Source organism: Zonotrichia leucophrys, chromosome 14 (genome assembly GCF_028769735.1).
Source record: "Zonotrichia leucophrys gambelii isolate GWCS_2022_RI chromosome 14, RI_Zleu_2.0, whole genome shotgun sequence".
Taxonomy (NCBI): domain Eukaryota; kingdom Metazoa; phylum Chordata; class Aves; order Passeriformes; family Passerellidae; genus Zonotrichia; species Zonotrichia leucophrys.
Window position 1 is genome coordinate 8480976 of NC_088184.1, and position 22589 is coordinate 8503564.

At 49.0% G+C, this 22589-nt stretch overlaps 1 protein-coding gene across 2 annotated transcripts in view; it reads right to left on the reverse strand.

Annotated features, from left to right (window-relative positions):
• Positions 1-1135: 1135 nt before the first annotated feature.
• The window catches only part of SYT17 (synaptotagmin 17), a 34696-nt gene continuing 13242 nt past the window's right edge, over positions 1136-22589 (reverse strand). For both annotated transcript variants that reach the window (XM_064726152.1, XM_064726153.1), the window contains exons 6-8: positions 15622-15742; positions 14764-14919; positions 1136-2173 (exon numbers count right to left, since the gene is read on the reverse strand). In XM_064726152.1, the coding sequence (XP_064582222.1) occupies positions 1977-2173; positions 14764-14919; positions 15622-15742 (474 nt within the window). In that variant the 3' untranslated portion in view covers positions 1136-1976. The remainder of the gene's footprint in view (positions 2174-14763; positions 14920-15621; positions 15743-22589) is intronic.

The following is a 22589-nucleotide window of genomic DNA, read 5'->3' on the forward strand; positions in this document are numbered from 1 at the left end:
CCTTCCCTCTGGGCGCCCTCACCACCTTTTGGCATCCTGGCTGTTCCTCCTGTGCAACAGACACCTCATGACTTCAAGGACAGACTCAGGCAAGATTACTTTCTGTTCACATTTCATCCCCAATGCTGAGCAAAGCTTGTCTGCTCTCATGGATGTCCTGAGCTCGTTCTGCTGTCCACAGACCCCATATGGAAGAATATTCATGTCAACCACAGTAACTGCTGAAACCTTGCCAGAGCCTTTGTGAGCTACAGGCAGAGATCAGCCCCCTACAGCACACGTTTGCCCAGGACTGCCTGTGAGGTCCCTCTCCACTGTGATTTTTTGATGAGACAAACCAGGAGGATGCCAGAGAACACAGATTTGCCATCAACTTCACTGCAGGACAGAGAAGAAATTCCCCTTGCAGAGAGGCAGGTTAGAATTGATAGCCAGCATCCACAGTGTGCTCAGGAAGAGGATGGCCCTGCAGAGCCCTGCAGGCACCGGTGCCCTGCTGCTGAGTGCTGCTGACACAGAGCAGCTGTGCTGGGGAGCAGCAGGGGCCAGGTGCATGGGCAAAGTGCTGAAGGGGTGCTGATATCAGAGTAACTACACAGACCTGCCCTGGAGCAGGAACACCTGGACAGCAGCAGGGATTATTGACCCACACACTGACACCTGCCAAAGCAAGCACTGAGCTTTTTTGGTTTGGTTGGGTTTTGTTTTGCTTTTTGAGACTCACCTGTCCCTAACTGTAGCAGATAAATAATAAGCAGGTGAAATAGTCATGTGTGTTGTTATTCCTTTTCAAAAATCGAAAATATTAAAAGCACAGAGGTACTGGGGTTTCATTTAATGAATAGAGGAGGGAGATGAGTGCTGCCCATCTTGCCACGTGCCATCCCTGGAGTCTGACACATCCAACCCCCAGGGTGTTATTGGGGTCTGGCTGGGAAGCACCATGGCCAGACCAAGGCATCCAGCTGGCTCTCCACACCCACCTCCAGCAGCCCAGTTTCTCTCAAACTGCTCCCAGTTCATCTGCAGTGAGTGACAATGGGGTAACTGCCAACATTTTGGCTTTTTTTCTGCCATAAGCATAACTGAAGGAGCTAAACACAAAGGTGTATTCAACAAGTATCACTCCAATCCATATGGCACAATTAAATAGAATTTTATTTTCAATAAATATACAATCTCCATCATACCAGACAATACGCTGTGGAAAAATAAAATGTACAGAAGCAACCAACAGGACAGCTTGACTGTAGCTAAGTTCACTTGGTGACCTGAAGAACTACCTGGGTAAACACACACAACACAGAAAGAGCCACTGCAGTCTGTGAGAGATTAAAATTGTGGTTTCTGGGTCTTCTTAACCGCCAAAGTCCCCGGAGCAGGTGTTTTTTTTGCACAGCACATGTTTGAAAGGACGTGAGCTGGTTTTCCCAGTACAGATGCTATTGGAAATGTTTATTTTGCTATATCAGCACTGAATCTACTGCACACACAGACTGCTATCGAGACTGGCAGGTCACCGCTGACGGGACACGGGATCTGTCCCACGTGGGCACACAAACACACACACTAACAGCAGCTTAATTCTGGTAAGACTACTACGAGGACAAAACTGCAGTCAGAATCGATTTCACCACAGGTTCTACCGTTTAAAAAAATATTCTAGCCTAATTACCACGTTCACCAACGAGAGCACACGGGTACTTATATCTCCGAGAGGATGAGCCATGGATTTGGACTGGAAGGACAGCAGAGGCAACTCCCAGCTCCTGCACCCACTCCGTGCTTGCCACGGCACGAGCTGCCCGGCCCCGGGGGCACAGCTGGGCCCAGGGGGGTCACTGAGGCCAGCACGGCCGGGTGCCAGCGCGAATCCAACGGAGCTGCCGCGGGGCGCGTGCGGGGCGTGAGGTGGGAGCTTCAGTGGTCGGTTCGGTTCTCATCTCGTCCGCCCGCCCTGCCGTGGGGCACCCGGCTCAGGTCACCTCGAGGGAGGCGGGCGAGACGCGGTCGCAGTCCTCGCGGGAGCGCAGGCTGTGCCACTGCTCCACGGCCGTGCGGTGCGCGCTCAGCATGCGGCGCCAGTGGTTGGACTCGGGGGCGCCCGTCGAGTACTGCCCGATCACGATCCGGCCGATGAAGTCGTTGCTGCTCTTCACGTTGTGCCCGTACACTGGGGAGAGCAGAAACACACACGGGTCAAGGGAAAAGCACAGCCCTGCCCCAGGAAAACAAACACAGATGAACCCCCACAGCACATGCCAGGTTGTGGTGGTGTTCGCAGGACGAGAGATGAGAATCTTGACTCCATGTTTAAGAAGGCTGATTTATTATTTTATGATATATATTATATGAATATATATAATATTATATATAATAATACATAATATTATATATTTATTTAATATGCCATATATATTAAAATATATACTATTATATATTATAACAATATTGTATACAAATATATATTATATAATATATATTATAAATCTATAATATTAAATATATATTTATGATATATATTATATTAAAAAAACTATATATTAAAACTATACTAATAGAATAGCAGAAAGGATTTCATCAGAAGGATAGCAAGAAATAGAAAGGAAAATGGAATGATAATAAAATCTTGTGACTGACCAGAGAGTCTGAGAGAGCTGGACCGGTGATTGGCCATCAATTAAAAACAACCACATGAGACCAATCAAAGATGCACCCGTTGCATTCCACAGCAGCAGATAATCATTGTTTACATTTCATTCCTGAGGTCTCTCAGCTTCTCAGAAGGAAAGATCCTAACAAAAGGATTTTTCGTAAAATATGTCTGTGACACCAGGTGCCAGCGTTTTTTGTATGGAACTCAGCATCTGAAAATACTAGAGAAACAGGAGCTTGGAAGGAATAAAATAAGCTGTACTACAGACTGAAATACAATTTAAATAAATGAGACACAAATCCACAGTTACCACAGTATTTACCATGAGTAGGTAACGTAGATTCATAAAATGATTTGGGTTGGAAGGGACCTCAAAGATCATCCTATTCCCTGCTGCGAGTGGGACACCTTTCACTGGAGCAGACTGCTCAAAGTCCTGTCCAGCCTTGAAGGAGAATTACATCATATAAAGAAGTGCCAAAAGCTCTGCCTGGCCATCATGAAATCCCAAAAGCAGCCCAGCAGCCTGACCCTGTGCAGAAGCAGCATCTCAAAGTGCCCTCCTCCAAACACACACTGCACAAAGCACTCCAGTGCTAATCCACAGGCTGCCCTGCTCCAGACAGGAATTACACAGGCCAGGCTGTCAGCAGGGTGTTTACACAGCAACATCTGCCATAATTATCACTGCAGCTACTTGTTAAACCTCCAGGAAAGCAGCTGAGGGGGAGACACCAGCCCAGCACCCTGTCCTTGGGATTAGCCCAGTCTGCTGGAAGGAAAGGCTGCAGACAGCAGCAAACCCTAATGATGGGCCTGATCCTGGGAGAGGCTGAGCCCTCCCACCAGACAGCAGCAAAAGCACTGCATGTGTTGCAAACTGAAGCCCTGCCTCAGCTCATTAAAAAGTTGAAATGAAGTCTTTGCAAGCTGAAGCCAGGATATCCACAGGCACTGCCTGGAATATTAACGATTTAAAAATCTCCTCAGGAAAGAGAGGGATTTTTAAGGACAAATGTCAACAGGAGCTCCAAATCCAGCTGGGCTGGTGCAGCCAGAGCATGTTCAGCCTGGCATGGAGCACCAGCTCTGCAGCGCTGCTGGAAACCAGCACTGTCAGCAAAACCAGCTCTGGGGGCCCCCATGGCATCACCCTGGTGTGAGCACACCCTCTCAGGCAGGCAGGACCCCAACACAAGGCACTCAGCCCCACTCCAACCACACACCTTGGTCAGGGATGTGCATCTCCTGCTGTAACACACCCCCAAGGGACCAGCATCACTTTAACTTGCCCCTCTGCCATCTCCACACTCTGCCAGGCTGGTTCCTCACCCCTGCACCAGTCTGGGATCCACCTGCCAGTGCAGCCCTGAGATCAAGCAGTGCCAGGTTACAGCTCACTTCATCCCCTCTGACAGCTCTGACACACACAGTTTACGTGCAGAGATGCTTCTGCTCACCAAATTACCTGTGGATATTTCAGGTGACAGCAAAACCTTCAAATGCCCAAGTAATTTGTTCAAATAATTGCTCTGAAAAATCTACCCTGCAACTCAGAACCCTGTAAGTCCATCTTCAAATGACATTTAGAAATGATCTGGGGTTCACCACCCCAGCAGGAAGACTGCATCTCTTCTGCCTGTCACCATCAGTTATCTGGGGCTGATGCCATCAGGACATGTTATCAAGTAAGTGCCTCTGTCAAGAGGCCAGGTTGGTGTTTTTTGCAAAGGCCACCTTGTGAGGACACAGTCAGGAATTCTAAACCATCCATCTCCAACTAATATACAGCTTGTCTGGGTTATTAATGAGTTCTCCTACAAGGCAATGGATCACAGGTGTAGCTAGCAGGACTATACTATTTTTTTTGCTACGATTTATTAGCCTACAGAAATCAAATATTGTGATAAAACCATGTAAAAATCCCCCAAAACCAAAATTTTCAATAGGATATTTTTCTTAATTTTTGTGGTCTTTTTGTTTGTTTGGTTTTGGTCTTGTTGTTGTTGGGTTTGGGTTTTTGGGAGTTTTTTTTGGGTAAAATTAAGGATGATAAAGCCTAATCCTGGGAGACAGCACCAAGTAATTTAAACCAAGAAGCCTTACAGGCCATCAATTAATCACAGGATAAATTAACAGTGGAGAAGAAGCACCCCAGGCATACTGATTCTTCAAAAACACTCCATGCCAGGACTGTAAAACAAGCAGGTATGCTAACTAAGGGCACCTGCCATTCTACTGTTGATCCAAGTATTTTGAATTCTTGTAATGCAACCTGCTAATCTCATTGTGTCAGGTAATTAGCATGCTGAGTCCTTTGGGGTATTAATGGGCTAATTATACAAGCATTGTTGCTTCTATCATTAAGTACTGTAGCTAGCACAGAGACTCATTGCTGAGGAGCAGGGAAGGCATTTTGCAAGGCCAAATTCTCATTCCCACACAGACCAAAAGAGGCTGCACTAGACTGACCTCAGGTTTCCACACTCACAGCTTCACCACAGCAGCTTCCTCAGATGAGGAGAGGTCTTTGTGTGCCAAAAATTCAGCTTTACCCATCAGGTCAGAGCCTTTTAAGTTCAAGGGCATGACTTTCTGGGAGACTAACTGCTGTATTACCTGCTAAATGGCCAGGATTTAGGATTTGCTGAGTCCAGGTGTGTGACTGAGCTGTGCTCCCCCATGTCTGAACAGCCCCTGGGAGAGCCTGAAAGGAGCTCATAGTAAATTTCAGATTCAATCTGCCCCTGTCCACAGAAACAGTGACACCATGGAGCTGCTCAATAGCAGAAAATAAAGTCATTAATATTTGGGATTTTCAGACTGACCCAGACTCTGGTTATGAACTGGTAGATGCTGCTTTCCATTTAAGAAGCATATTTTCCTGACAGAAACTACACACCTGATCTCATGAGCTCTTTTTCCAGCCTCACAGTAATTTACACAATAGCAACATCCATTTCTAGGCCAACACAGAGCAAAAAGCAATTAAAGAAGCAGAGGTCAAACCAATTCTTTCTGCAGCTGCTCTTCAGAAGGACACATTTGGAAACAGAAAGGCTTCTTAAAAAGACATTCTTTATAATAGAAATGCTGAAATACAGAAGCAAATCACCTTTACTTATATCCATTAAAAGGGTTGAATCGTTCAGGACAAGGTACATGATGTAAATAAAACATTTTCACGTTATGAACTTATTGATGCAGCGTTCCTAAATGATCCATATCCCACTGACGGGGGCCTGGGTGCCACTGAACTGTTCCTTTGGGGTCAGGGCCCATGTTCCCCATTGGGCTCCTGCACAGAGGGAAGGCTGAGCCCCCCAGCCTGGCTGAGGGCACTGCACAGCCCAGAGCTGCTGCCCAGGGGATGCAGTGGGCATTGGAGCTCCAAATCTGCTCTGGGGACACTCCAGCCTGAGCTTGCCCTTGTTTCCCACCAGCCCCAGTCACATGGAATCACTTTTGGCCAGTCAGCTGTTTTCGCTGTGTAATTAAGCCATGAGGCTGCCTGGCTGGCATCAGCCCTGGCACCAGACCCAGCCAAAATGCCTCTCTTCTTCCCTGTACACTGAGAGCTGCACACTGAGCACTCGTGCAGAGCATGACTGCAAATCATCATCATCCATGAGTCACCTGCAGCAGCAGGATTTAATCTGGCATTTCAGAAAATCATTCATCCTCTGACTGACCACATCAGCGTCCTGGGAATGACCAGGGAGGAGCATTAACTAAGAACATTCCCTTAAGCTAGCTTCAAGGCTATCAGTATCATTTACAGGATGGGGACATGCCTGAGCCTTGCAGCTGGGGCCGTGAATCATCTGCATCTCCTGCAAACTCTGCTCTGCCAGGTGTGCCAAGCAGTTACTCTGCAGCTACTCAGCAGTTACTGAGCAATTCCTCAGCAGTTACTCAGCAGTTACTGAGCTGTGCTGCACCACCCGGTACGGCCACACAGCGCCTCACTGCTGCCTGTCCCGCAGCACCAGCAGGGACTGTCAGCGTGGAGAGTTCCACACCACCAATTCACCCTTCTGTAGCCACCTCCACCATCACCTGCAGTGCAACTAAAACATGTAACTCAGAGAAAAACCAGCAAAAACGTGCCCAAGGCTGCACACAGGCAGCTGAGGGGCAGAGTCCCCCTGAGCACACTGGTCTCCTGGGACTGCGTGGTCTCTCTGGCAGAACCACATCCCTACTGGCACTGACCCATCAGCACTTCAGCACTTCCCACTCAGCCTCAGCACTTGATGAGGTGTCACAAAGTGCCCCCTTCACACATCTGCCCATTCAGGCAGGCAGCAGCCAGTGCCCAGCCTTTTCTGTGCCCAGTGCCCACTGCCCTGCCCTTTCTGTGCCCAGCCCTGCCTCAGCCAGTGGGGCTCAGCTGCCAGGTTAAGTAGGACTGAAAGCTGCTCCTGAACTGCTTGACATCAATGTTCAAAAGCCGTTTAGCACAAAGAGGTGCTAGGAGGAGCAGCAGCAGCTGGGCTAATGATGCACACTGAAGGTCACAGGCATGGCCCAAACCCTGCCCTTGCTCCTCCAGCATGGCCTGGCATATTTAGTAGAGAGGAGAGAAAATCATGGGAGAAGATGCCGTTGGTTTCCCATTTATCAGTTTAATCTCCACCAGGGTCTGATGAGCACATTAAACTCTTTCCAGCCTTCCCCTGCAGTGGCTGCACCTGCCCAGCTCCAGAGGGAACTGGCACTGCTGGAGCTCATGGCCACACACAGGCCCAGCTGCTGCCCCAGGGGACAGTGCCACAGCAAAAGACCCTCTCAAAACCTCCTCCAGGAACCCTCTGGAAACCTCCCCCAGGGCAGGGAGCTCCCCTGTGCTCTGGCTGGGCTCCCTGCACATGTACCCCAAACCAGGAGAGTGCCAATCATAGCCTGCTCTCACACAGGGAGGGGAAATCCTGGAGCAGACACAGGGATCCAGGCTGCAGGGGAACTGTGAATGCACAAGTGCGTCCTGCAGAGAGCTCAAGGGCAGCAGGGATGACACCTCATGAAATTATCTCATCATTACACTGGAATAATGGGCTGGGATCATCTATTGCAACAGCCCAGAGCATACTGAAAAGGAGTGTCTGTGGCTGCCTTTTGCCACTTCCAATTCCCCTTTTTGTAAAACTGCATCTTAGTTCTCTGCACTATGAGCCCCAGACCCAACAAAGCACATTTACACATCTGACAACACCAGAGTCACACAGCACCTGCAGGCACAGGCAGGGACAGCCATGCAGGAGAGGCAGCCTCTGCCTGCACCATCCATCTCCTGAGGCAGGCACAGACATTCCATTTGCAGACACTGCTCTGCTGCCACAGCAGCTCCTGCCACCCAGACTTTTCTTCCTTTGATACACAGGTAGATTATGGCCCTGCAAGGGGTTTGAACAATTCCTTTCACTGCAGTGTGAGCCAAACAAGATGAAGGGCTGAGGGCAGCAGAGCCATGGCACCGCTTAAATGAAGAGGCTTGGCAAAAGGAGCAAGCACCTATCATCAGCCTGGAGGGAGGAGGGCTTGCTCCTTTCCTTAGGAGAAAAAGATTATCAAAAGATTCCAGAGAGCTCCAGGACAGGCAGTTGCTGCCACATCAGATGCAGTACATTTATTAACTAAGTCAGGAGACTTGATGAATCTAATTTTGCCTCCTAAGCAAGCAACAGATCAGGTCAGGAAGGGTCAGCATCTTGTTGCTCTCACCCTGATTAATGGCATTTCACTCCTCCTTGTTAAAGCAGTCAGTCTGCTGCAAAAAGCCAAACTCATCCCAGAGCATCTTCCCTGAGTGCCCCAGACAGGACTGAGCCTGAAGGACCCCAGCCAGCATCTCTGCCTGCCCCTCTGCTGTCCCCTGCTCCACCAGCACCCCCATGGAGCCCAGCAAGGACAGAGGGACTGAAATGCAGAGCAGTGGGGCCCCTTCTCCTCCCAGAGGGGATTGGGACATCTGCAAATGCACAAAGGGATGCTGTGAAGGGGCTCTGCTGGGCCTCAGGAGCCTCCCCTGCCCTGCATCTCCCCAAACCCCTCCCAGGGTCCTGCCAGGACCTTGTGGGGCCACCAGAGCTGCAGCAAGGCCTGGGGGCAGGAGGCACCAGCCAGGGGCTCCCTGCCCTCCCCACACCTGGGCAAGGACCATATGGTGGCTGCTGCATGAATGGATGGAGTGTTTTATAACACCACACACAAAGGGCAAATTCTGATCTAAATTAAACAGGTATAAATCCCAGAAAACACAGTGCTGACATCAGTGGGGTTTTTTCCATTTTTTCTCCTTTGGCTAAGATAGGATTACACAGGTTTAGTCAGGGATTACATTTTGCTTCTGAGCTCTAGATATGGGAAATATACAGACAGTCCAATACTTGCAAAAGACATAGCTAATAGATGACAAGAAACAATTTTCTAGCAGTGAGTTGTCTAATTATCCTTCCATCTAAGAGATGTTTTGATAGTATTTCAAAAGAGAAATCAAATCTCCCTCCTGCATTTCTGCATGGGAAAAAAACAATTTAATTTGACTCATACATTAGAGATTTCTTCCCTATATCTGTGTGCAAAAGACAAAGTGCCTGAATGTTTGTTGGGTTTTCATGTGGGAAAGCAAAAGCAAGAGCAAAAAGGAGAGATGGGCAAGTCAAACTGCAGATGTGTGGTGACTCCAGACATGGTGATTTCCATCCCTGCAAGCAGAGGTGATGCTGGCATCTCCAGGTCACACTTCCACATAGCCAGGGAAATCTGATTTCAGATACATTTCTGCAGAAGCCTCAGGACAAAAACTTTACCAAATTTCAACCTGCTCAGCTGATTGGGACATTTGGAAATCATTCTGTTAATTAAGAAAATACCACTGAAAAGCCCCAGTAGCTCTGCATCCTGCTGAAACAGGCAGCATTGCTCCACAGAGAAAACATTTCAGTGAAAGCACCCAATACCCAGAACTGCATCATTATCAATACACACCAACAGTTACTTTTTCTTCCCCTTTCAAAATACAAACTTCATTAAATGGTCCCCATATTTTCCTAAAGGCCAACTGCAAATAAGCCAACAGAGGAACCAGGTATGTTGCTATTGAACAGCAACCTGTTATTTTAATTAACTGGAAGTTAATTAGAGCCCTGGAATAAAGCATTAAAGATGTGCAGGGGTCAGAAGACACATTGCAGCACTTAGGGCATAGAAGGGGCTGACAGCATTGCCAGGGCCCCTCTGCTGCAGCCACTGAAACCACAGGTACAGCTCTGCAGAGTCTCAACACTCTCAGGAACAAAAATACTAAAAAAAAAAATAGATAAAATGGGAAAATGGGTCCTAAATCTTTACAGAAAACAGAGACATTGCCAGTTTTTAAAACACTGAACAGTGAGGAGTATCAGCAAATCCTGCCAGAAGACAGAGTGCCCATGAGCTGCACCCCCAGGCAGGACTGACTGTGAAGATGTCACCAGTGCAGGCCACACATTTTGGGTCAATCCCTCCACCAACAAGCACACCCTGCCCAGCCTGCTTCCCTCTGTCCCAGGCAGAGCATCCTGCCCTGCTGGAGCCATGGCTCCCTTCCAGACAGAGATGGAGCAGCAGGATGAGCCCCAGGGCTGCTCTCCCTCAGCCCCAGGGCTGTCCCAGCCCAGCTGCCCTTCCCGCCAGGCCAGAAGGAAAAGCAGATTTTCCCTCTACAATTGCATGGAGATGATTTCTCCCTCTTTGGGGACTCTGCCTGTGTAACAAGCCCTCAGATCCTGCCATGCAAATATTCCAACAGCTCATTTAAATGGAGAAAGACACACAGTCACCACGAGGACCTGGGGGAGACAAACATCCCCTCCCTGTGAGTGCTGAAGGTTGTGTTTTTTTGTTTTTTTTTTATGGTAAGTGATGAGAAGATGCTGAGGAGTCACTGAGACACAGTTTGGCCTGGAGTGCTGCTGGTTTTTATTGGGCCATCTGGGCTTTACTGCAGTGCAAACAGCATTGCTGATGATTGTTATTAACAACATTATAATCATTAACAAAATACTACAGGGCTCAGGTTTCAGCTCTGCCTTCCTGCTGCACAGTCCCAGCTTTCTGACAGAGATTGACTGCACAGCCCCAAATCCCTCAGCAGGGAGAGCACAGGGTCTGTGGGTGCCCATCCAGCCCTCCCAGCACACAGGCTGCACTTCATCTCAAATATTCGTTTTCCTTCATGGAAATGATCTTGGCAGCAGCTGCCAGTGCTGCTGTCAGGGTCAAACTCCACCTTCCCCTTGCCATCAGACACAGCAACACCTTTGCTCACAGGTTTGTTCTCACGTTTAGGAGAACACCCCACCTTTCAGAGCCTGCCCCTTTCTCTGCAGGTGACCATGACTTGCCTGCACTCAGGCAGGAGATGGGGGATTTGTGTCAGGTTGCCAAAAAAACCCCAGAAAGGGCAAAAAGGAACCATCCAAAAGAGTGCATTTCTGTTACAACATGTAAATGGCTGCTCATTACCTAGACAACATGTTTGATGAAGTAAATGAAAATCAAACATCCTCTCCACCAGCTGTTGCCTCACTCTTTTTTCTTTTTTTTTTTTTTTTTTTTTTGGTCAGGACATCAGACTTGTTATAAGTACCAGTGGCTTTTCTGGTTTCAGCCTCTTTGGGGAGGAGCTGTGAGCAGACAACACTTGCAGCAGCAATCCTGACCCTGGATGCTTTTCCTGGAGAAAACATTTCCACCAGAGCCGATTCCACCTCATTTTGGGCACTGGCCTGGGACTGTGAGTCAGTGACAGCCCCAGCAGCATCTGAGGAAGGAGCAGAGGGAAGGCAGGAACAGCTGGGACAGGGTGTCCTGCACCAGTGTGGAAGGAGAAGCATTTTGGTCTGTAAAGGCCAATAACTGACAATACTGAATCCTTGTGTGCCTGAGGAGGAGGAAAGGCCAAAGAACCAGCCCAACCAGTCCTGGCTAACACAGAGCTCTGCCTGGGCACATCATCTCGGAGCCCCAGAGCCCTCTCCAAACCCAGCTGTGCTTCAGCCCTGAGCCTGGTGTGGAGTCCAGCTCTGCAGAGCACCTCCAGGAGAGCAGGGATGGTGCTTTACCATCTGCCCCCTCTGCCTGCACTCACAACCCTGGGTAACTCACAGCAAAGGGTGCAGAAACCCACACCAGATGCACTGAACACAGACAGCTGGATCCAAGATGCACAGGAGAAAAACACACAGGGGAGAAAACAAAATTCATCTCACTTAGTGTGGATGGTGCCTTGCTGTGCAGTGGGGACCAGCTCCAGGGGAGCAGGAGCCCCAGCTGATGGGAACTGGCACAGCTCCAGGGCTTTCCATGAAGCCAAGCCAATGTAAAGACAGCTGGAAACTGGGTCCAAAACACAAAGCCACAATAAAGGTTCCTTTAAATTATTGAAGACATGCTCACTTCTGGCTCCCATGGCTGCTTTTACAGCTCTCTCTTCTCTCCATTCAAAGCATCATCACCCACCCTTCAAGCAGGATTATTTTGCTTTTCAATTGGACTTTGACCCAACAGCAAATTTAATTAACTGACCTAATGGACTAGAGACATGCATTAGAAGAGAAAAGAAATAAGAAACAATTCCAAACAAAACACACAACAGAAAGAACCACCAATGCAGCAAAAAGGAACCCCAAAGCACCTAAGTTAAAAAAACAACAAAACAGAACTACGCCCCTGCTATGCAGAGATGCAAAATAGAGATCTCACATTGCAAGATACCCATACTGCCAAACATTTGTTCCTGATTATCTTTTAACAGAGGATCCCAAAGCCCCTCACGAGCCCTTAAGCTAAATAATACTATTAGGTGCCAAGAAGGAGCTCTGTGGGGAACACCACAACCCCAGACCTTCAGAAACTCATGTCAGCAGAGCCCCCAAATGCACACAGCAATAAAGTGGGGACACAGCCCCAGCACCATCAGGAGCCACTCTGTCACTGGGATGGACACTGAACGTGGCTCAGCATCCTCACCACCACCACGTCCCCTGATCAGAGGTTCCTGTGGCAGACAGTGCAGGCACTGACCCAGCAGAGGGCTGTACACACAAAAACGCAACCAGCACCCTAGCCCCAGCTCTCTGCTGGCCACACCAGCCCCACACTCACACCAGAGTGTCCTGGGCACAGCAGAAGCCCCAGCCCAGGCAGGGCCATGCCCACCCTGCTCCTCTCCCCTCACTGTTTTGGGGGTGTTCACAGGGGTCCCAGGACAAGGGGAGAGAGGAGAATCCTGACTCCATGCTTCAGAAGGCTGATTTATTATTTTATGATATATATTATATTAAAAGAAAATTATATATTAAAACTTACTAAAAGAATAGAAGAAAGGATTTCATCAGAAGGCTGGCAAGGAAAGGAATTGAATGATAATAAAATCTTGTGGCTGCTCACAGCCCTGACACAGGTGGCTGTCATTGGTGGTCAGGTAAAAACAATTTCACATGCTGGGTAAACAATTCTCCAAACCACATTCCAAAGCAGCAAAACATGGAGAAGCTGAAGCTTCTCAGGAGAAAAAGATCCTAACAGAAGGAATTTTCATAAAATATGTCTGTGACACATTGGTCCTCCCAGAGCTCTGCATGTCCCTTCCCAGCTGTGGAGCTGCTGGGGACATTTCTGGCCTGGGATTATTTATTGCAAACTCACAGCAAGCAGTATGTCACTCAGAAAATGAAGCCCCACTCAGAGGCTCAGTGCTGTGTGACACAAGGTGATGAATCAGCCAGGTTCCCATTGGCTCCCTGGGAATACTCCCCTCTGCACAGGGAAAAACACCCAGAGAGCCACCATCAATCCTGGCTCCATGCACTGTGCTGGGCACACTGCTCCCCTCACCCTCCAAGGGCACAGCTCTGCTCTCTCTGCCTGTTCTGCTGCCAGCAGCAAAGGGGAAAGCACAGGGAGTGATTCAGGCCTGTCACAGCAGCACCTGATGGGAGCTCCAGGAGCAAACCCATCCCAGCACATGCAAGGTGCAGCCAGGCTGATGTGCATGCCAAGCAGTGATTAATTACTGGTGTTCTGCTGAGGAAATTTCTGAGCATGAAGGGCAACATTTAAGCTGCTAATCAGCATCACTTTTTGTTCCAACATGTTTGAAAACAAATTAATGGGTTGGAATAAGGCTCCTTGAACCAGCTTTGACACCTGTACCTTCCATGTAAAAAGTAAAATTAAAAAATGCTTCAAAATACATCCTTTCAGAAGCAGATTCTTTTCACCAAAAGAAATTATGGAAAGTTGTCAAACAAAGTGTTTGTGAAGCATGAGAGCCCAGTGTGGTAGAAGAGTGTGAGCCCCACCAGCCAGTCCCTCTGAGCCTGCTCCTGGTGGTGCCTGAGCTCCAAAGGGGGAGCAGCCAGGGCATGGGAGGGACCCCCACCCTTCAGAGGGGTCCCTGCAGCCCTGCTCAAGGCTTTCAGGGTGGGAAAGGGCAGAGAATGCCACCAGCCCCAGCAGGACCCTGGCCTGGGACAGCAGCCCTGTGCTCTGCCACTCCTGCTCTCCTGCCTGCCTTCGTGCCTTGAGAACAAATACAGGAGACACAGAAACTGCTTCAAAATAGAAATTCCTATCCCAGCCAGCACCTCCAGTGCTGACAGAGCTGAGGTCAGCTCTGAGCCTGTCCCAGGCTCCGTGGGCTGTACCTGGGTCCATCTCAGCTGTGCCATGCAGGGCTTGGCACACAGCGCCAGCCCTTCAGAAACAAAGGCATGAGCAAGGCCTGCTCACAGAACAGCTGAGGCCATTGTGGAGCACGTGTGGGTGCCCCCTCTCACCAGCAAACCACAGCAAGTACCAGAAGTTATTTTGCCAGCTTGGGCTCTGTGACTGTTCACTGCTGTCCTCTCATTCTGCTCAGGTCTGACTCTGTGCCCAGGCTGGGCGCCCTGAGAAGGGCAATTAATGCTCCTCCTCTTCCTCTGCCCATTTCCAGTCTAGGACAGGCTGGCAGTGCTGGGCACAGCTTCTGCAGAGCACAGAGTGCCCCTTAATCTGCCCAGGGTGGGACAGGCAGAGCCCTGCACACCCACAGCTGCTGCCAGCAGCACCACACTGACCTGTGAACACCAGGCTGGCATTCTCCAGCTCCTCCTGTGGGACCTTGAAGCTGAAGGACTCGTTGTAGAAGGGATCTATCGTGCCCCGCATGCAGGAGGTCTTCTTGGTTTTTGTCAACTTCAATCCGTGAACAAGCTGGATTTTCACAAAGGGATCTGGCAAAGAGCACAAAGCACAGGCCCTGTGTTATGGGATCATGAGTCAGCAGAGCTCAGGAGGGCTGGGCACCACAGGGATGGACTGAGCTAGGAAATGGCCTTTGGAAAGGGCTGGGACTTGTGCTGCTCCCAGAGACTGCAGTGGGCACAAAACCAGGCAGCCAGATTAAAAACAGTCCCTGCCAAAACCACAGCTAATGTCAGCCTTGACATGCTGCTCTTTTTGGGAAATGCCAAGATTCTGGCAGCAGCAGAGGCTGGGGCAGGAACATGGGAGACCACCTGAGCACAGAGGCACCAAGCAGCTCCAGGCAGAGTGGCCAGGGCCAGCAGGGAACAGGGGCTGCTTTACACAGCACAGCCCAAAGGGACCAAAATTCCATCAGGGAACAGTGCCCAGGGGCTGCCTCTCACAGCACAGGGAGACCAGAGCTCCTGGCTCCTCACCTCTGCCTTTACTTTAAATTTGGCAAGCCCTTCACTGTATGTGTTGTTCTATGTGTACGTGAGTAAGTGTTCCCAATACTTTGATTATTGTTGTCTATGCATGCAAGAGGGACTCAGAATCCAGAGCCTTGTATAAACAGGAACTGAGCATCAAATCCCCCTGGGTCCCCCACAAACTGCAGCCTCACTGCTCTGCTTTAGAGGCACATATAATCTGAGCATGAGTAATGTGAGAAATGCACTGCCCTTTACCTGAACCTTGGCTCATGTCTGTCTGAAGCAGCTGTTTTGCTCTAATGATGTCCACGTTCAGCCTTCCTGCACTGGGTAGGTAGTTCAGTGACAACAGCAGCTCTCCCAGCTCCACTTCATTCTGCAGGGAAAAGAGAATGTGACGATTTAGAACACAGCTCAGAGGGGAAGAGAAGGGAGAGAAATTAAATAAATCCCATTTGTCTAAGTGCCTGAAAAATGAATTTTAGTCACGCTCTGAACTGCAACCAGGAACCATCTGTTGGTACCTTGTGCTAAGTGGAAACAAGAAAGGAACTATCCCCCAAAAGGAGATCTTTCTCCAGTCACCAACCCTTCACCAGCTCCCCAGGTGCCAGGCAAAGAGGAGGCAGGGGCACAGGGTCAGTAGCTTCTACCTGCTCCATTTTTAATGGCTCCAGGCAGTTCTGATCTTACCAAGGTGACTGTTGTTCTGCCTTCATTCCTTCGCCTTTTCCTTAATGATGCTTAAAACCAGTAATTAAAGAGCTGGAGAGCTCACATCACTGCTCCTCAGGTGTGAGGGTTTGAAATAACCTCTGCCCCTTGCCATGGCTCTGAGAGGCTCCTACTGCTGGATGCAGAATGCCCGCACTGAAACACTCTGGAGACTGGAACACAGCAGGCAGGGATTGATCCAACTGCCCAGTGCCAGGGCCATGCAGGAGTGCAGAGCTGGTGCTCCATCCCAAACAGTCCAAAACCAGCCCAGGTCAGGTGTCAGAGCCCATCCCAAGAGGAAAAAGAGCTGCAGTGGTTTGCAATCATAACAAAAGGATTAAATGTCTTCACTGATGCCCCAAATATGAGATTACAGGAACCAGAGACTATGGGTAGACAGTAAAAGGTTCTCAGAACAGCCACAGCCTGAACTGACCCACAGAACCAGGATCATTGGGTGGGCCAGCACAGAGGCACAGCCCATGGCACAGACATCAATCAGTGCCGGGGGGAAACTGAGGCTGGGAAACCCAGCCAGGAAAAGCATCTGATTTCTTAACTCAAATTCCTTTTGTTACAGCAGCTTGTGGGTCACACTGTGACTCTATAGCACCCACACTCACATTTACCACATGCATTTTCTTTTGTTGCTGCATTATTCCTGCCTCACCCAGAAGGAACCTCTGCTGCCTCAACCTGGGCCAGCTCCCACGTCACAGTGCTGGCCAATATGTGATGTTTTAAGTTCTTTCCATCAAAAAGCCACTCCCCAACACACACCTGACCCAACACACACACAGGACTCACATACCCACACACACCCTGGTGCCCTGGGGTGGCACAGCACAAGGATCCAACAGTCTCACTTCCCAGGTGGTTTAAACACCATCCAATTGATTTAAACTATCATCCCTCATTTGATTTTGCCCAAAAATGCTCCTCTCAGGTCTGTGGCTGGAACAGCCTGCAGACATGTTTATCATCAAGAACAGCCAGTGATTTTTAATCCTATTACCAGGACAGGATGGAAGCACCACAGTACCCACACCACCACCCTCAGCAGGAGCCACACGAGGCAGCCCTCCACCCCAGCTCATTTTCTATAACACATAAACAACATTTTTATCAGACCCAGCCCTGCTTGCATTCACTGCTGGTCAGGTTCCATTCAGGCTTAAATTCCTAGAAATTCAGGTGCATTTGGAAGTGCAAATGAGGAAACTGCTCAGTGATTTTATCACCTGCTGGGGAGAGACAAACAGCTCCAGCTGCAAACACCAAACTGCTGGCACAGCCAGGGGTCAGCTGGCATGGGGCAGTGATGGAGGCCCTTCCCAGGCACCTCAGGCTTAGAGTGCTGAAAATTTGCATTAAGACTTGAGATAATTACTTGTGGAGCTGTCCATTGATGGAATATGTTGACCTTATCCAAGAACTGCAGGCGCTTCCCTGGGCCACAGAGGAGCCGTGGAGCTCAGCAAGGGAAGGCAGATCTCCCTGCTTCCAATTCATTTGCATTTCTGATCCATTTATTAAAAAAAAAAAAAAAAACCTGATGATGTACACTGACAGTGCCAGGCTGGATCTGTAACACCCACTTGGGCACTGGCAGCAGAACCATGTCCCATCACCCTGCAGAGATGATGGAAGGAGCCCCTCAGTGCAACCATCACAGTGTAACCAACCCACCCAGCCTTCCACAGGTAAAGGTAGGACCTAATTTTCTGTAGGACCTGACCTAACAGGGATTTCAGCACCTCTAGAAAAATCCTTTTGGCTATCTAGGCTTAAATTTGAGTTAGGAGAGATACAAAATGCTATATTCTGTGATCCACCAAAGACAGCAGGCAGACTATGAGCAGCTTCAATCAGTCTCAGATCAAGCCTGATCTCACAAATCTCAACAGCACCTTCTGATGCTCTCCAGGAGTGCCCACATTTGCATTAATTATTTTGAGGGGAGGAACACAGAGCCTGTGCCCAAAGGCCAGGGCAGGATGGGTGAGCTCAGAGTCAGCAGGGAGGAGCAGCAGCAGCACCAGAAGGGGTCTCCAAAAGGGGGCCCAGATCACAGAGAGCTCCCCTCCCCAGGCAGGTGACTCAGCCTTCCCCAGGCTCTCAGAGCCAATGCCTCTGCTGTTATAAATGCATTTCTTCCAGCCCAGCCACAGGATCTGCCCGTGGCTGGCTGAGTTTGGAGCATGTTGGTACCTTGTGCTTAAGTGGATGGGATGTCAGCCACAGGAGAAGGAATCCGTGGCTGCTGTCACCAAGGCTGGCACTGTCCCCTCTGTGCCCAGCCCTGTCCCATGCTCAGTCACTGCTGTGATTAGTGAACAAGCAGAGAATTCCCGGGTGCCCCAAGGAGCAGGGGGCACAGGCAGGTACAGGCAGGAGGTTCCACTGTGCCATGGCTCCCTGTGGTGATGTGACAGCCTTGTCACCCAGCTTGGGAACACTCCGTGCTGCCAGAGCCCAGCCCGTGCTCAGGGACATCCATGGGCACACAGAACAAACATCACCATCCTGTTCTGTCCCCCGGGGCAGCCCCAAAGCTCCAGCTCCTGCAGCAGCTGAGCTGAGATGGGGATGGATCCATGCACAAGAGCTGCCACGGGCACAGAGCTCACCCCAGAGCCAGGAAGTGCCTGCATTTTGTGTTTCCCAGGTCTGTCCATCAGGAAACTACAGAGCTGTTAGTTTTGCCTTGGGTGTTTTGCTGTGCAGAGGAGCCCCTCTCTGCTAAGGCATCATTCCAGCTGCCATTATTATGCTGATGACGAGCGGTTCGTGCCGAGATCCCAGATGACCCTGGAAAAGCAATTTCCTGTTTGATGAGATGCCGGAGTGACACCGAGTCTGGGATGTCTGAGACTCTCCTGAAGCTCTGATTAACATTTCACTCCTGGCTGTATTACTCTGCCAGGTTGGATTTGCAGCCTCGGGCTCGCCCATGATCCAGAACCTTCCCCAGTTACTGCCTGGGCTGAACCCAGAAGTTTTGAACAAGAATCTTTTCTGTTCTTTTCTGTCATCTCTGAAACACAAAGAGGCTCTCCCAAAGGAAGATGAGCTTTTAATTAATGCACATCTTGTTTGGACCAGGTAATTCCTTCCTCACAGCCCCCCAGACTGTTCCTTGTGCATTGGTACACCACCAGCAAAATTCTGCAGCCGAAACCTTTCCCAACAGGAGCAGAGCACATTGCATCAGCACTGACACCCATGCACTGCTCCTAATGAAGTTTCGGATTGATTTTCCTCCTCAAGGTGCTCTGTGTTGGTACCTCCAGGCACATTAGGAAACTGATGGTTTAGAACAGTTTGCTTTAACAGGTTTTCTACAGCATCCTGTGTCACAGCCATTGCTTGGGGAAGGTTGAGCTATTAAGGACCAGAACCTGAGAAAAAAAATATACTTAGCAATGAATAAGAGCAGTGTTTCCTACATAACTGGCACCAACTGGATGTGGGATGAAGAGAGTCACAAAACCCCTTCTAAAGCCAAATTGTCTTTGCCATGAGAAAGCCTCTATTGTGCAAAGAGCTTTGGGAAGAAGATATCCCATGGAGAGGTCCTGCTCCTGGACCCCACCAGCCTCTCCTCTCTGCTCCTCCTCCACAAACACACCTGCAGCAGCCCAGCTCTCTGCAGGAAGGGCAAGGAGTGAACAGCACTGAGGGAAAGGATGAGGGGACCAGGAATACAGATAAGGATAAAGGCAGAACAGTCAAGAAGAAAAATTTTTCAATGCTGGAGCTTTACAGACTCAAAAAGGAAAGGGGGGAAAAAAGTTCCATTTCCACTGAAATTGAACTAAGGAAAAACAAACATACAGAGTGAAATAAAAGAAGATAGAACAACACAAGCCAAAATATGAAAACAAACCACAGGTTAAAAGCTAAAAATGTTGTTATCATGATGGACAAGCATCCATCACAGTGACCTAACTCCAGTGACCTGCAGGGTGGGGGTGTCCTGCCCTCTTGCCAGGCTTTGCCCAGGGCATCTCCTCCACAGGCTACAGGAAAACTTCCAGGGTGATTTCACCATCCAGCTGATGAGCTAACATGGCCCCATGGAACCACCTTGTACCATCCTGAACATCACAACTGACAGGTCATTCCAGTGCACTCATAGTATGAAGTTAAAAAAGCAAGTCCAACACACACTCTCTCTACTACAAAAATGGCTTAATTTGAGGGAAGAAGGAACTTCATGCTATTTTCCCACCATAACTAGGCTTTTTTTTTTCCTTTTGCAGAATGATCTCCAAGCTCTCATTACTGCTGGTCTAAAACATTTATTCCTGCCCACTCAAATCTGCCAAAAGAGAAGTGAATCATATGTCAATAAAACTTGGGGTCCTGAACATGTGCTTCAGAATTCGTTTCAGCAGCAAAAAACGCGAATGCGAGCCCAGCTCAGCGAGGCCTGCCAACTTCATTCATGGCAATTAAGCAAAGCCACACACATATTTCAGGGGATATTTAAGGAGTGCAGAGTGTTCCTATGGGGACTGGACTCAAGAGCCTTTCCATGAGCAGCTACAGCATTTTAGAAAAGCAATAATTACCCTGCAAGAGAAAACTACCAACGATAAAGGATTTGGCAATACCTGCACTGACATTTTCCACAAGAAGTCCTTCTGCTCAGCTGCTGGCTCTGATGATGCATCAGGCAGCAGCTCCCTGTGCCTCCACTTTGGGCTCAATCCCCTTTTGTATTTGGGCTGCCCCCAGACGAAGGGAGGAATGATGAATCTGGCTCCATGTTCTCAGAAGGCTAATTTATTATTTTATTATATTAGATTAAAGAATGCTATACTAAACTATACTAAAGAATACAGAAAGGATACTTAGAGAATGCTAAAAAGATAATAATGAAAACTCATGACTCTCCAGAGTCCCAACTCAGCTTGGCCCCAATTGGCCAAAGAGTGAAAACAACTCACAGCAGAACCCAATGAAACCATCACCTGTGGGTAAACAATCTCCAAACACATTCCACATGAGCAAAACAGAGGAGAAGCAAATGAGATAATAGTTGTTTCCCTTTTCTCTGAGGCTTCTCAGTTTCCCAGGAGAAAAATCCTGGGCAAAGGGATTTTTCAGAGAATGTGAATGCCACAATCCCCCTAAACACCGAACACAGACCCAAGCTCAGAAGGTGTTTCTGTGCAGGCACAGCCTCCTGCCCGGGGCTTGGCACCCAGCAGTCTGTAGCTCTGGCTCCTCAGGCTGAGGGGACAGCTCAGCTCAGCTGTGCTCAGGCTCTCTGGGCACCCACTGCAGGACAGCGCTGCTCAGCACCTCCTCACTCCAAGGAAATGCTCTGCTTGTCACTCACTGCAGCTCCATGAGCTCGTGATGAAAATACTTCTCCAACAGTGAGGAGCTGTCCATCCCATCCATAGCCTCAGGAGCTGAGCTTGGTGCAGCTCCCAGAAGAGCCAACAGAGTTGTTGGCTGCAGAAGCTGGACTATGCCCCCCTGGGAGAAGCTCACTGTCCCTGCTGACACTGCATGCACCACAAGATTCCTGGCTTTCCCCAGCTTTGCAGCTCACAGGTGCTGGCACAGCCCTGTGCTAAGGCAGGTTCCAGCTCAGTGTGATGGTGGGACTAGGACCTGGCACCTGCCTTTATCAGCACACTCTGGCTCCCAGGTGGACACAGCAAGTGCAAAGCAGGTGTTCATCTTAGCTTGTGTCACTTGGCCACTTTCTCTGCTCTTTCACAGTGCCTGCCACCCTCCCACTCCCACCAGGATCTTCCCCACAGCTCCTGCCATCTGGATTCACTTTCCTCCATCTCCCTCCAGCTCATGATGTTTCTGTCTATAAATTCTATAAAAAACAACAAAATTCATGTATTTTGTGTCTTTCATCTTCACATATCACGTCTATGACTGTCTGTGTTTCTCTCCCTCCTGTTACTCTTTTCCAAGCACCTGCTCCAGCCTTTTCTCCTGTGGCTCTGGGGGTGCTGCCAGCTGCTGCTCCGTGTCACAGCCCCAGACTGGCAAATTTTCCTGCCTGAAGATCAGAACTGCACCACAGTGGTTTGTCTGTGGTGCTCTCCAGGATCCAAGGATGCCTTCTGCCAAATAAAATGCAACTGCACGTAGATATTTATTTCTGTCCCTGCCTATCAGCATCTCTCAACACAAAGCACACTTCAGCAGGCTCAGGTTCAATCCAACAAGAAACTGATAAAGGCTGTCTGTCCCTCAGCTAATCAACCAAAAAAGTGAGAAGTATAAAAAATTTGTCAACATGTCAAATCTATCATTCCACAGGCAGAAGGTTCCAACTGGTATTAAAAATCCCTCAGAAATTTCTAGCACAAACATCACTGTTACTGGAAGACATAAAAATGTATTTTTTCGAAGCAATAAGCTTTGTTTTACTTCTTCCAAGATTTATCTCAACTCTTTGATCAATTAATTTAATCACCACTAGGATGAAACATGCCTTACTCAAGGAACTTTAAAAATTTTATCAT